This window comes from Myodes glareolus, chromosome 10, assembly GCF_982192425.1.
Source record: "Myodes glareolus chromosome 10, mMyoGla1.1, whole genome shotgun sequence".
Classification (NCBI taxonomy): domain Eukaryota; kingdom Metazoa; phylum Chordata; class Mammalia; order Rodentia; family Cricetidae; genus Myodes; species Myodes glareolus.
The window spans coordinates 43,682,471-43,698,079 of NC_142035.1; the positions used below are offsets into that span (position 1 = coordinate 43,682,471).

Below are 15,609 nucleotides of genomic sequence, written 5' to 3' on the forward strand. Positions count from 1 at the left end.
CCCTTCTTTAGTGTCACTAGGATTTGACCTGCTTAAGATTTATGAAACAGCTCTAAACTCCCTCACCATCCTAATTGCGTAAGTTGTGAGATCCAGCTGATAAGTTTTAGCAGTTGTTGCCAAGGATGGGCTGTGCAAAGAGAAGGGTAATTTGCAAAACAGTTTTGAATCTGTACTGAGCGGCAGCTGCGACTTTGATCACCTTTCATAAGGATTCTATTAACTGTCAAACTGGAGCATTAAGGAACCTTTGATCAACTTTCATCACCATCCTGCTCTCAAACCGTGATGCTTGCCTATCAAGGCAACGAAGTTGGTACGTTCTCATAGCATTTTTACATTGAACAATTTAAAGTGTTTTCACTTTTTTATTCTTTGGTGGGGGTTGCTGGTGGTTGACCCTTGCAGTTGCAGTTTGCGTGTGTTAGCTATCTATTATACTGTTGTCTGAACCATTGGGGAACATTGGAATAGGCCATGTACAATTCAGTATCCAGCCAGACAGGAAATCATTGATAGACCAAACAAATCTTCTTTGAATCAATCAAAATTCTTTTCCTAAGACAGTTGCATTTACATGAGTCAAGAACAACAATGATCTTCTAGAAGCCAGGGAAGCTCATCTACTTTCTTGCTCGTTAGAGAGTCATGTTTATGTAATTGGAATTATTTGGTGGCATTTCATTTGTATTTTAATAAATGAAGATTGCCTCAAAACCAGAAAAGTAAAACGACCACACTAGCCAGTCTTATAGACCAGGCAGCAATGACACACACCTTTAATCCCAGTAGCCACAATGACACACATTTTTAATCCCAGTAGCTTGCCATAGAAACTAGGTGGTAGTGCTGTGAACCATTAATCCCAGGACTACCGAAGATTATAAAATGGGAGGAGATGACTCAGTCATAGTCTCACTCTGAGATTCCGGAAGGCAGGACATTTTTGGACTGAAGTCGAGGTCAGAGCCCATGGCTGGTGGCTTTGCTTTTCTGATCTTCAGGTTGAACTCCAATATTTGTTCTGAGTTTTTATTAATCATGCTTCATTTGGAACCCAATGTTTGGGGTATGAATTCATGAAAAATCTGTTTGCCTGAGTGTTTTTTTCCACTGGCATAGGCCAGAGCTGGACCCAAACCTAGTCACCTGGGTTTAGGAGAAAGACTACCTTAGTTTCCATGTAAAGATGGAAAATACAGAGAGAATCTGGAAAGTGCTTGTTATTGTGCTGTCTTTGAATTGATTGACTGCTGAGAAGGAAGTAACAGCTGCTAAAAGACATTTGAGAATAAATGCTCTGGATTAATCTAACCTATATATTTTGAAAATGCCTTGACTTAAAAATTTAAGTCAAAAGATGCATTACTTTGGAGAAGAGGTTTTGCTCTTATTTCCATAGGAAATGAGAGGCTGTGGATTCATTCTGGGTTAAGAAAAATAAGTTTTGATCAAGGAAGACCCCACGAAAAATCTCCAATTGGAACTGATAGCGCTTTCAACCCATATTTCAGAGCACCTCTGTTGTAGTTTCTTCTGAGTTCTGCATCCAGAACAGCTTCAAAGATGCTGGGTGAGATGATTCAGCTTCATACAATACTCTAGTCAGGACTTATGCATAAATCTAAATTTTCTTTGGGTTCCCATAAGATTCTCAGCACCCCCAATCAGTAGGAAGTAGCCTAGAAAACTATGTTCACTTTCCCAAAAGAAAGGATTATGGATGCTTGTCTTTATTTAGAAGGTGGGTTACAAGTTACTTTTGGTAATGGTCAGGGAAAAAGCTAAACAAAGAAAATTAGATTCAAGGTTCTTGTTTTGAAAAGAAAAAAGGGAGATATAGATACGATAGGATAAAAGGGTAGATTATTAAATCTATTCTTAAAAGAAAAAAAGGGAGGGTATATATATGATAAGAAAATGGTAGATTTTAAAAGGCAACTACTAGTTTTAAAGGTTTTACATTGGACTGGACTTTTGTATATTGTATACAAATTTTGTATATTGATACAAATTTGAGATTAATTTTGTTACAACATACTGTACATACATTTCTAATTTTGTTCAAGGTACTGTACCTATACAGCTTATTTAACAATGTAATGCTGTTGTAAAAGGAGCGGCGGGCTGCTTCTCACCACCCAACTCCTGGTTAGTTTACACCCGAAATAATTATACAGAAACTACATTCATTTAAACACTGCCTGGCCCATTAGTTCTAACCTCTTATTGGCTAACTCTCACATATTGATTCAACTCATTTCTAATCATCTGTATCGCCACTTGACTGTGGTTTACCAGCATGAGTCTAACCAGCATCCATCCCGGAGAGGAGAGTCATGGCGTCTGTCTCACTGCCTTTTTTCTCCCAGCATTCTGTTTGGTCTACTCTGCCTATCTAAGCTGCTGTCCTATCAAAAGACCAAGGCAGTTTCTTTATTTGACCAATGAAAGTAACATACAGACAGAAGGCCCTCCTACACCAAATGCAAACTTTTAGTCCTTGAAAATTATTATTACCAACTATTTAGGGTAATAAGGAAATATATAGGTTAATAGTTAATCACCTAGTATAATAAATCTTGTAGTCATATTAGATATGCTATCAAACAAAGATACATTAAAATGTATCATTGTAAAATGTAAAGATTGGTCATCTTAAAACACTTAAGAGATCTACAGACTATGGCATTTAAGATGTTCTAAGATATTTTTATGACCTAGCTTCTTCTTTTTTATGTCAATAAGACAAGACGTGTCTTCTCCTGGCAGCACCAATATACTTCAGAGAAGATAATGGGCATTGAAGAAACTCAATATGGAATTTACTTTCTTTGTGACAAAATTAAGCCATGGGGCAAGAAAATACCCCTGCCTCAACTGCTGACAGTGTCCTGTACTAATTAGACAAGCAGGATAAAAAAGCAAGTGACTGCCAAACATTGTCAAGGAAAGGAAGGATAGACCTTCAGAATATCCTGCTTCACAGAAAACTGTTAGATATGCTAGGCCTGTAGGTTGAAGATGGATTTGATTATGACTGTCTATACTTTGGCTTTAGATATCAATGTGTCTTTGTAGTGTTTACCTTCCACCCTTGCCATCTGTGCAACTTACCTCCTGAAGACATTAAGTAAAGAGAAAGGGAGAGATGCAAGATGCTACCAAGAACCTTCCCTCCATGATTTTTTTTTCCGAATTTTAGGCCCCATCTCTTAAAATTTCCAGAGCCTCACATATGATCAGCTAGGGATTAAGAATTCAACGCATGAATCTGTGCTGTGCATTTCACATAAAACACCCCTGTGAGCTTTGTTTTCACTGCTCATGCATCCTTTACATCTCACTATAAATTTTGTATTAATTTTTCTTAGTTTGGGTTTTGTTAAAAGAACACTGATAGACAGTTGCTAAGGAGATCAGGAAGTGAGGCCAGAATAGAGCCCATTAATCTGTCAGTCAAATGTGTTGTGGTTACCTGGAACCTGGAACAGAGGACACAGACTAAGGAATAATCTCACAAGAGAGAGAAATCACATCCCTTTTACCTTCTTCACTCAGGCCTTTCATAGAGCACTGATTCCAAGACAGTTATTGTACTGCTTGGATTGGAAAATAAAGGCCCCAAGTTCAAGAGAAAAAGAGCTCACAGGTTTAGGCATTTGGAATTCAACTGTTGAACATATTTGCTCATAGTGTAGCCTGAGTAGCCTACTGGGTTGGAATTCAGGTCTGACTAAGGTCAACTCCATTGCTTTCCCAGCCGTGCAATACTCATCTGTCGGGTCCCATGGATGTGGATCTGTTCCACTTTGACCAAAGGTCAGAGAGTTCAGACTACTCCTGCTCCTTCAAGATTATGACAGGAGGTTTGATCCATCCAGGGAGTGACTGCCTACAGAAAGCTCGGCCTAAGGTATTGTCACTGTATATCCTGCCTAAATTTCAGAATACTTAACTCAGGGTATAGTTACTTGATATTTCATGTATTGAAGAGGTGGTTGCTCTGTTTGTTCTTTGTATCATGGTAAATCAGTCTTTTACCTTCTTCCCCCCTTTTGGATTGGGGTATATAAGCATTTGAAAAATAAATGTTGGTGAATTCAGTAATCACTGATTTGCCATCCTAACTCTACTCTGTGACTCTATTTCTTTGGTATCTCTGTTTTGTCTGCCTGACATTTCTAATCCACAAGTCCCTGCCTTGGAACATACAAACCCATCAAGGCTGGACCCTGACACTCATCCGAATATTCCCCAGCTATCCCATGGCAGGGAGGGATTTTAGATTGAGACTCCAACCTTTTAGAACGGCACTGCCCTCAATCACTCCCAGAGCAATACAAACCTGAGAATAAGCTATAGTGCTTTGTATTGAAGCCAAATATTTCTGATCTGATCATATTTATATTGTATAGAAGTTATGCACTCACTGAATCATTAATTTGCTCTATAACTTTTCATGTTAGTTATTTTTATATGGCAGGTGCATTGTACAAGTGTAGCAGGAAAACGAGAAAGAAGTTCACTGTGGGCGCCAAAGTAAAGAGCAAAGAAATAAATCGTTGAAAGACCTAGCCAGAGGTAGACTGAACCCAGGGTGGTTTCAGGTCAGTCCCTTAACTTTGTATTTATTTCCCTGTTCTGTCAATATGACAGCTCCTACTCATCCCTGCTCCCTCCTCAGCTCTAACTCCATGTGGTTTGGGTATGTTTAGTGGCTTGTCATCAAATGAAGTGTCAAAGTCTAGGCGTACAATGTTTGCTCATTTGATGTACGCAAGAGAGAATTAAATATGAACTTTGGCAAAAGCCTATTAATAATTGACAAATAACGGAATTGTCTGGGCATAGTAAACAGTCCACGAAAAACCCCCAGAATATCTAAGGTTGCTGTACCCTGCTGCAATGTTGCCCCGGCTGGTCTGCATCCGTGATTATGAAGAGCACGCCAGATCAGTGCTTCAAAAGTCAGTATATGATTATTACAAATCTGGGGCCAACGATCAGGAGACCTTGGCTGATAATATTAGAGCGTTTTCTAGGTAAGAAACTTGGTTATTTAAAATTGCATTTTAATATTACACAAAGGTATTGCATCAGAATGAGATGTAGTTTTATATTCCGGTGGTGTGAAATTGCATGCATTTGTAATTAATAAACAGTAGAAAATTTCTGTCATGTGAGAGACCTTGACGTCTTAAAATGCTAAAGTATTATCAGTCCAGGGGTCGATGGTGAAAGTGAGTCCTACCTTTACTTGAACAAGGACAGTAATCAATTTAACTATGCATACCAATTGTCATAAATGCTGATGCCTCCACTTCCTTTTTATCAGAGTGTGACGGAGAATGCTTGTGTGGATGGACTGGGAAGATGACTTTATGTGCACAATAGCCGCCCTAAGCAGTTGAACCAGATAGTATGTCCTCAGATGTCCCCTTCCTGCTGGCTTCTCTGTGATCAGCCACTTGATTATGGCTGTCTACACTCTTGCTTTAGCTTCCAGTGTGTCTGCATAGCATCCACCACTGACCCTTGCCATCCCATGCCTCCTCTAACGTGCTTCATCTTTCTCCCCAAATTAATCTGCCCAGGCTTTCATATTTCAGACACAAGATGGTAGGTGTCATGGGTTGTGCTTTCTTTTTTTATTGTAAAGAAAATGTTTCAGTGGATGTTATTTTTGTTGTTTTGTTTTGCTCTCTCCGCCGAGTAGCTAAGGGGTTCTTTACCTCACTCTTTCTTAGGGTCTCATCTTCCACTGTAGTCCTTAGTGATGGCAGTAGGTATTAGGGTTCCCCCCACTAACGATGGCTCATTAAATGGGAAGGGACCTAAAATATCCAGAGACAGAACATCTGCCTTCTTTCTTATTTCTTCTTTGATCTGGAGTGAAATCACTCCAAATCACCTTCACGTTTTTGAATTATGAGAAATTAAATCCTTTTGATGAAGGCGGTAACTTGATGTCAGCAGCTGCTTTACACACAGGTTGGTGGTGACAGAGTGAAGGATGGGACGTCTCCCCAAGGACGTCTCTGAAGTCCCTGCTCAAGCTTTCTCTGGAACCTTCTTGAACTTATAAATGCCAGGGAAGCTGTGGCTGGGGAAGTGTTTGACAGTGCAGGAGCTTATAGTCCTGCATTTTCCCCAAACATTTTTTAATGGTCAACATTTGCTGCGCTTCTCGAACATTCCATCTTGGGACCATGTCACTGTATTCTTTGGGTAAAAGGCTTGCCTGAGTGCTCCTTAAACAACACTTTATCCCTACGGGATTTTCACAGCCAAAAGATTTTTTCAGGCCCTTGGACATACAGGGCTGGTGTCTCAGTATTGCTGCTGGTGATCGCCTGGTCTCTACCCCTTGAGACACCCTATAGCATGTGGTCCAACTTATTAACTTACTTATCATTCCACAATATAGCCCTGTGTGATGTCAAACTGGCTGTGCACACCCAGCTGGCCTGGGACTTGCAGCCATCCTGCCAGCTCTGCCTCCTGAGTGCTGCAGGAATGTGTCAACATGCCGGGACAATTGATTGACTTACACGGTGAGCTGTTTTTCAGACAAGGCTGTTGCAGAGCTGAGGACCTAACAATGATCTGGATAGAAAGCGCCTACCAACAGGACCTTGCATTTAGGTGGCTGCACATGGACTTAGCTTCCATAACCTAGTGGGCGGAAGCGATGTAGAGTGGCCCCAAACAGCAACCCAAGAGAAAGAGCAAAGGAGTACAGCAAAACAGACTACCTTAGCAACCTGAGAAGTTCTGAGAACTTTCTGTGGCATTGAGGACATGGCGACTTCCAAGTTGTGAGCAACCAGAAAAACCCGCTTAGCTTCTGTGAATTCTATAGCACTCCCATTAGAAATAACACCCTATGTGTTCACTAATTTACCCCTAGGATACAGAAAATGCAACTGGGTTCACAGTGCCATGCCATTTATGAAGCTTGATAATTCTTTTGTTCTTTAAAAAGATTTAAAAAGGTATTAAGCAAATTTCTTCAGAGACAGCTCGTTCTTTGTGTTTGTACTACAAGAAATATGAGCACCAATCTCACATCTCAGTTCCTCCTTTGCTGTGTGACTCCCTGCCTGACCCATAATCCCTTGCTTTGTGCCCTTGAGCCGGTAATGTGGGAATAAGAATAGAGTCTCTGCTGGCTTTGATGGCATTGGGTTGGTAGCAGGAAGAGAGTCTCCCTGAGGCTTCTCATTCTGTTTCAAATAAAGGCTACAAACAAGCTGCTGTCAGATAATATTGTGACAGAAGGTCAGGGTGTCTCAAAGGTTTGTGAAATTCAGCCTCTTTCCCTCAAACTTGAAGAGGGAGCATCCACCCAACCTCCGAACTCCGCTCCCCAGCCCTGTCCATCAACACTCAGATCTGACAGCCACATTTTGGATTTCTGGAAACTTGGGTCACTTATGTAACCCAGTAGTGGCTTGTGTGCCTTAGGACTAGTATTATTATGACCAAAAACCAAACCAAACAAACAAAACAACTCCAGGAAAGGATGAATACAAAGAACCACCTAGAAGAAGGTAATTTCCTCTTGCAAATATGTAAGACCAAGGCAAATGTCAGAGTGCCGGCCACTTTATTTTGAATGGCCTTACCCGAGACTGTGGCAAATGTGAAAAAGTATTACTACGCTATTTCTTTCACACACTGACCTAAAGGAGCTTCCTCACCCAGTCACAGGCTCTGTGGCTTTTCCTGAAGGTGCTACTGATGGAAACTAACTCCATAGATCCGTAGACAGGATCGTGACATTGGAAGTAGAAGCTGCTTCCTTACTGCTGCATCCTAATTGACGCTGACAAGTAGGAGGTCTCATTTGAACTATCTATTAGATAAAAGTGGTGCCATCCTCACTTCATTGAGAACCAACACAAACTCACTAATGGTGTTTTCAGTATTACATAAGTAGAACTGTCCCAACATCTCTCCACAGATACAGTATATAAGTGAGGAGGGAGCGTTTTCAGACATTTGCTTTAAATTTGTAGAGAGCAAAGTTAAGATGAAGAAATTGGAAAGCCACGTGCAGGTATCTTAGAATTCCGGAAAAGTCAATTCCGGGTACTTAGTTGGTGTGATAACTCTGTGGAAGGTTTCTGAGCTGCACAATTTGTGAATATTATCAGGGAGCAGCTATGTCCTAGGAAGTGTGTGTATCTCTTGAGGTTTTGACCGGTTAGAAGCCTTTGTTTTGTGTGATGTGTAGGCTGAAAGTCCTGTTGCAAGTCCTTTGTTCATTCCAGTCTTTTGAAAGGCTTATTACTCAGTGGTCCAGCTGCTCTCTCTACCTTCACATCCTCTTACTAAAGTGGATGCCATGTGGAGCAGTATAAACTATGGAGACACATTGTTAGCAGTGCAGTTGAGATCTTAGCCATTTAAATTCGGGGTAGTTTTTTTGGGGGGGGGTGTCAAAAATCCACTGAAACTCTCTGGCAAAGTTATTGTTAATTGGAAAATACCAAAAACTGGAGGAGACTTTAGAAGATGTACACTTGCTTGTTCCACTGTTTTTATTTAATTTTGCTGAGAAATGTGGGGGTTGAAGTGTCTCTGTAATATCTCGAAACAGAAAATGTATTTACGGAAAGTGGGAGCAAGCTGTTATTAAGGTGACTGCGCCACCACGTGGATGTGTGTAAAACTGCCACGTCTGGGTAGAATAAGCTTTGGTTTGTAAATGGGTGACATTAAAAAAGGCACCTTTTCCACATGTGCACACGCAGGCGTACACACACACACACACACACACACACACACACAGAGAGAGAGAGAGAGAGAGAGAGAGAGAGAGAGAGAGAGAGAGCTGATGCTCCACAGTTTTCTGTGTATTCAACTAAAAACACACTTAGAGATGATTGGTAATTAAGAATTCTTTTCTTCCTCTCCCCCTTCAAAATGGAGATTAAAGCATCATGCTGAAAGTGTCCGTGGAGAGAAGATTTCCAGGAACAGAGCCTGTGGTGTGACAGAAAATGATGTCCAAAGGAACAGCACGGGAACCACACACTAAACTTGCTTTGTTATGCTGTTCATGGATGGTGTGTCTTTAGTTCTGCAGTGTGGTTTTGCGTTGTTCTCAGAGCTGTTTGCTAACATACAAGAGTTCTGCTGTGTCAATCAGAATTTAGTAAAAAATGACATGGGAATCCATTGCCATTTTCATTTTTATATTTTAAAGTTACAGCATTCACACACACACAAAAGGCAAGCTACAATATGATGGCTGCACATACCATGGGATTGTTACCTTGTTTGCTTTCTATGGTAGCAAACATTAATACTGTCTATTTTTCTTTAGTGTTATATAAAGGATTTGGCTTAATAAAAATATAATGTTATCTTTTAAAAACATGTTAAAGTTTTGGTTACACTTTTGAAATTCTAAATTATATATATGTGTGTGTATATATATTAATATTCATATTATTTAAATTCTAGATGGAAGCTGTATCCACGGATGCTCCGGAATGTTGGTGATATCGACCTGTCGACTTCTGTTTTAGGACAGAGGGTCAGCATGCCAATATGTGTTGGGGCAACTGCCATGCAGTGCATGGCTCATGTGGACGGGGAGCTGGCCACTGTCAGAGGTAGGAAAAGAGGCCTCAGCATAGAGACAGAAAGAGGCCAAAAGCGGCTCCCTCCTCTAACACCCTTCCGAGGAAGCTTTTATAAAACAAAACAAAACAAAACAAACAAACAAACAATAACAACAAAACACCCTTGGTTTTACCATCAGCTTTCTAGTTGGTGGCTCTCTCTATTCTTGGTTTTTTTATCAGTGCAAAACAGGGATCAAACTAGTTGTTGTGGCACTGGGTTGCTGTGAGTGCCACAAACATTATACAAATAAATGCCTGATACAGAGTAGTGCTGAGAAAATGTTGTTTTATGATCAGTAATACCAAGCTCTCCAAAAATGGAGATCTAAGAAGGAGCTTGCCCAAGGTGGGGTTATTCCAAACCAAAAGGATTTGCATAGAACAAATGCAGCCAAGTGGTTGGTTCTGTTTTCTTCCATGGTATTGGAACTTGATTCTATTTTATGGGTGGATTCTATTCCCAGTAGAGCATTTCCCACTGCCTCAGGAAGGCGCAAACAGGCTGCAAAGTCTCTCACCATGGCTAATAGATGAACTCCCTAGTTCCCTAGCAACACTGAACATGTGAAAGGCTGTACATTGAGCTCCACACATTCTGTTCTGGAAACTCAGAAGCACCGGTGAAGAATCGCTGTTGACATCTTTTGATGCCAAGCCAGGCAAGAGAAAAAGGTCAAAAAAGCGTGAACCCAAAGCCTGTGTAAAGCATTTCAATTCTGAGAAGTAAGAATCCTTGGATCTACCTCTTCCTTAAGATGACCCCCACAGAATTCTGCCGAGAACATTAAAATTTGGCTTCGACACAAAAAGATAGTACTAGGGAAGCGTAGGTCAGAAGCTGGCAGCATCCTCAAGGCTAGAGCCACAAGCATACGAGTAGCTTCAGAGTGTTACTAGGAGTTTATGGTAACCAGAAACACAGGGCCCCGGGCATGGGTTTGGGTAGGGGAGATGCAGACTGGACCCAAAAACTGTAGTAGTGCAGGCCTATTTAAAGGTGCCATAAGAAGCTTCAAGCAACAGGATTAAAAAAAAAAAAGGTGAAGAGATGGCCATACTAGATTAAAACTTGAGTGCACCAAAATTTCCATAAATATAAAAAGGAAATATTCCATGGATCCTGTGAATATTTTTTGGAGAACTGGAAAATAGATGAGAAAGTAAGAAATTGCAAAGGGCTAATGTCCACTTGATGCAGATAGTCACTGAGGAAGAAAATGATACCAAGGCAAAGGTAAGAAAATAACACTAAGTAAATGGAAACTAAATAGTCGGCGAGTGTAAAGATTCCATGCAGTAACATGCAAAGGAGTGCAAGTCATTAGCCTATATTTTATTTTCTAGATGTAAGGCTATTATTTTAAGATGTCTACTGGGATTCTGGAGAAATGTGCAGTTTCTAATATGGATGGGAAGGCCATGAAACAAAATGACCTAAAAAATAATCTAGCACTTTGTATCAAAGATTTGGGACGTGAAGTCCATAGGATGCTGCAATTTTTTGACACAAAAGATTTGTATAAGGATTTTCCTGATTTCAGTTTTTATTTGGCAGGGTGTTGGAGAAAACCCTGCATGGCAAAACAAAACAAAACAAAACAAAACAAAACCCTAAACTTTGAAAATGATACATTCTTCTTTTCTTTTCTTTTCTTTTCTTTCCTTTCTTTCTTTCTTTTCTTCTTATTCCTCTTCCTCTTCCTCTTCCTCTTCCTCTTCCTCTTCCTCTTCTTCTTCTTCTTCTTCTTCTTCTTCTTCTTCTTCGTCGTCGTCTTCTTCTTCTTCTTCCTTTTTGTTGATAAGAATTCATTGTGTAACTTGGCCTGATCCTACTGCCTCAGTCTCCTGAGCGCTGGGATTATAGACATGCTTGTTGCTATACTTTAATTTCTTTAAAAAGAAATTACAGATAATAATATGGCATACATTTCATGCTTTTGTTAGTAGCCAGAACCAATGTTAAGTAGACTGTTTTTGAAATGACAATGCCTGTTATAATTTACTATTGCTGTTTAAAGTGGCTGAGTGGGGGGTTACTTTATTTTCTATGGCTTTTGGTCTGTTCTTATAAACTATTCTTTGGATTATTGTTCAAGAAGGAAGCAATAGAAATAGATTTAAAAGAGGAGATAAAATCAGAAAATGACTGAGAGGACAGAGACAGACGTAAGTAGACAAGTGAGCAGAACTCTCCTGGTGAGTCACTGTGGGGCCAGGGAACTGCCGGACGTATGTCCCTTTATTGGTATTACTGTTACATTTGGTGGACAACTCGCTAGAGTTTAATAGAACTGCTTCCATAGTTAGTAATGACAGACTATCCTCTTCCCTTGCTCCCTGGGGTTCCTTATCCTTTTGATAAGGAAGGGCTGGAATAAAATGAAAATGCTTATTTAGAAACTGTGAGGTTATAGCCCAGGTAGGACTAGTCATTGGACTATTATGTCCCCTGACACTCACCATGAACTGATATTAAGTGCCCATTAGACTCTTGCCCTTTTAGAATGATTTAACAAGGAATTGCTACCTTCCAGACACTTGTCTAAGTATATCACAGCTGTCAAGGTACCGTCTCCTCAGAAAGCCCAGAAGAACAGTTCTATTATTAAGCCTATTGTGCATAAGAGAAACTGAGGAATGGAGGAGAGGAATCACTGGCCCAAGGCCACATTATTTACCAGTGGCAGGAATTGTCCAGATCCCAGTTTGTCTCCTCACTATACCGTGTGCTGCTTTGAAGATGTTCTGAAGGAGTTAGAGCATCAGAAACCTTTGATTTACAGCTCCAGGAATGTGCAAAGCAGGACTCTGGGACAGGGAATCACACAATACACAATGAAGTTGAAAAGACAGGAGAAAAAGATTAACATATTATCTTGAGGAATCCAAGATCCAAGATGAAGGTGCCAGCAGGTTATAACACAGATGCATGCCTGGGAACTCCTGCAAGGACCTCGGTGTTCTTCAGGCTTCCATCTGTGTTCTCATGAGCATCTAATACATGTTGTTCTAGGTAATATTAGAATTAATCCTGTAAGTCAATGGTCATCAACTCAGAGCAAAGGCTCCTGCTTGGTTTGTGCGTGTGGGCGTGGTCTGTGAATTGGGCCGTGGTTTGTGCATGTGGGTATGGGATCATGTGTTTCTTTGGCAGAAAAAGGAGAGGCCCTCGAGCTGATGCCATAGGTGACCTAGTTGTTCGGATTCATTATTTCTTTCTTTCATAACCTTGAATTTAGTATTTTGTGTTTGCGCACAGAAGTCTGCTGTGGGGTGGGTTGGCTCCCTCAGCCTATGAGCACGGCCACTGATGAACAGAAACTGGCTCTCAGTGATCCAGAACAAACACACAGCATTTTCTGCTACTGTCATTCACTGAGACTGAGTCACGGGAATCCGTAGAAGTTGCTGCTCATTAACATGCTCAGTCTTTATCTATCTTCCCCAGTCTCTCAGACCCTCTTTCCATGAACTCACTTCGGGGCTCATCTCAGCTACAAATCCTTGTGCCCCTTGGCTTCTGGAGGAATGGAAGCCAAGAGCTCAGTGAAGGATATAGCTAGCCACGGGAGAGTTGAAGCAAGAATGGAACAATATTCATGTTTAGTGGCTTATTCTCTGAAATCTAGGGAATCACAGAATCAACCTTGAGAAATTTGTGAAATTTATTTAAATTATGGAAGATTTTTTTGTCAGTTTCATAATTATCTGGCCCTTAAATTTTATATTTCCAGGGTCATAGCCTATTTGCAAAGAAAGGAAGTTGGGGCCAAGTTCAAAGGACAGAGGTTAATTTGTAGTCTGAGGACAAAGAGTCCCTATCAGTCAGGCCAATGACAATAAATGAGGGTCATTCATGTCTGTAGGGATGGTCTGACCCCTGAGAGGAGGACATCCTCTCCACAGTTCTGGATACTGCCATGGCACCAGAGCCTCGCTTTCCCTGTGTATTTCTGGATTTCTTCACAGAATCTGACTCAAAGGCCCTTTCTGCCTTGTCCTGTCACTGCTGTGGGCACAAGCTGACATGAGCTAGACCCATGGATAAGATCCTGTGTTTTGCCACTGCTCAATGGCTGCAGAATGAGCTGTACATTTTATTTTTAACTTTGAAACGCAACAACAATGCCCTTTCCTTGTTAGTAAACAGCCAGTTGCTTGATATAAGTGAGAGCTTTACAATCAAATTCCAAGGGTTGCAGTGTGGTGTCAAGAACCTAAAGCTGGAAAAATTTACAGTGCTGTCCTGTGCCATTCAGTTCCCTGTCTCATCAGGGCCCCAGATTCCCCGAACCTTCCTCTTGCATGCATAACCTCTTTCAGGAAGGCACACTCTATTTTTATCTTATCATAATGAAAACCACCTTTTTTGGACTAAATACCTTTGTCTTACACTTTATGCAGGGACCTCGAAAATTACCTTTACGGTCTAAGCTTGAAATGCATAATGTCCAAATAGTTGTGGAGGTAACTAAGCAACAGTCCATGCTCAGTGGTGACGGCAGTGTGATTGCCTGTTGTATCCCAAAGGGGGCAGCCACGTCCTTGCTTTAGCTGACTGTTCCTCAGGGAGTGAGGAGAGACTGCCAGATCTTCAAATATCTTAAAAGAAGCAAGAAATCTCATTTTTTAAAAAATGCACAATTCCTTGTTTTTATACATTGGCAAATAAATCAAAACTCCCTAAAACACTATTTAGGGCAACAGCGCGTGGGCCAAAGCAAATACTTTTGTGGGTTACAACTGTCCCCGGGCTGTTCAGCAGCAGCATCTGATTTATGTGGAAATTCACCACTAACTGGTTTTGCTTCTTGTGGCAGGTCATTTTCACTCTCTAGGATTACTGGTTCCTCACTGATAAAGGGAGCTGCTTAAGTAAGGACAGTGGTTTGTATACTATGTGCCAAGGGGCCTGGGGCTGTTCTGAAGGACCTTGGCAACATTGTCATCATCCAGCATGCCTGCTAGGTTGTAAGTTCAGTATTCAAAAAGAAAGTTCTTTAAGGAAAGATTTCTACTGCTAAACAAAACATGAAGGAAAATATGTCAGTGAGAAAACTGCAAAACAAAGCCATCTCAGCATGGTGGCACATGCCTGCAACCTCGCACCAGCACCCAGGAGGTCCAGGGAGGAGGTTTGCAGTGAGTTGATAGCCAACTGGGGTGTATGGTCAGTACCAGCTAGGGCTACATCACCGAACAAAATAATAACAACCATGACTACAAGACCCAAGAAACAAAATGAAAGCAGAACACAAAAATCCAGAAAATTCCCAAGAAGAGTAAATAATCTTTACACATTAAAAAATGATTTTGATTATGTTTAAATTTTCACCAACTAACAAAGATATATAGTTCAAAGTATATAGCAACCCGTCTACATTTTCTTCTAGTGTATTTCATTCCATCTTTTCTAGTGTGTTTTCTGGCAGCGGTGGAAGAGTGTGGATAGAGAGTGAGCTCTTGTGTGCATTTGCTTTTTTTTTTTTTCTCACACTGCTCTCCTGGGATATAAAACAGGAAGAGGAGGCACATTTATCTTTGGATCTTGCTGAAAACACAGATAAATATTTGGTAAATATTTATGAGATTTACAAAGTTGTACTTCAATATCTCATGAAAAGATAACCAACACTTATTGAGCAATTAATGTGTCTCAGATTTTTAAATATATGATCTCATCTAGTCGTTAACGCTATCATAAAATACATTAACCCTGTTAATCTGGAAACAGGCTGGGTGACATTAAATATTTTGCTCAATGTTATTATTCAATTAGTCAATGCTGGTCAACCACTGATATTTTCCAAATATCATTAATTGCAACAAGAGACCTAAAGCAAGCCCAAAGTGATAGTCTAGGAATATTTATCAAAATCATAGCACATTTTATCCTTTTGATTTTGAGAAGAAAATGAAAGCCATTAGGAAAGCTTGGGTGCATGAGTAAGGAATCTTGAATTATACA

General features: G+C 40.5%; 1 protein-coding gene and 1 long non-coding RNA gene across 2 annotated transcripts in view; both read left to right on the forward strand.

Annotated features, from left to right (window-relative positions):
- Window positions 1-171: 171 nt before the first annotated feature.
- On the forward strand, window positions 172-4,610 carry LOC125413902 (uncharacterized). The gene is made up of 3 exons (XR_007236083.2): window positions 172-316; window positions 3,764-3,916; window positions 4,487-4,610. It is a non-coding gene; the product is annotated as an uncharacterized LOC125413902 (long non-coding RNA).
- Window positions 4,611-4,865: 255 nt separating this feature from the next.
- Window positions 4,866-15,609, forward strand: part of Hao1 (hydroxyacid oxidase 1) — a 48,016-nt gene continuing 37,272 nt past the window's right edge. Inside the window, exons 1-2 of the mRNA XM_048455412.3 lie at window positions 4,866-5,045; window positions 9,478-9,629. Coding sequence (XP_048311369.1) covers window positions 4,909-5,045; window positions 9,478-9,629 — 289 coding nt within the window. The 5' untranslated portion in view covers window positions 4,866-4,908. The remainder of the gene's footprint in view (window positions 5,046-9,477; window positions 9,630-15,609) is intronic.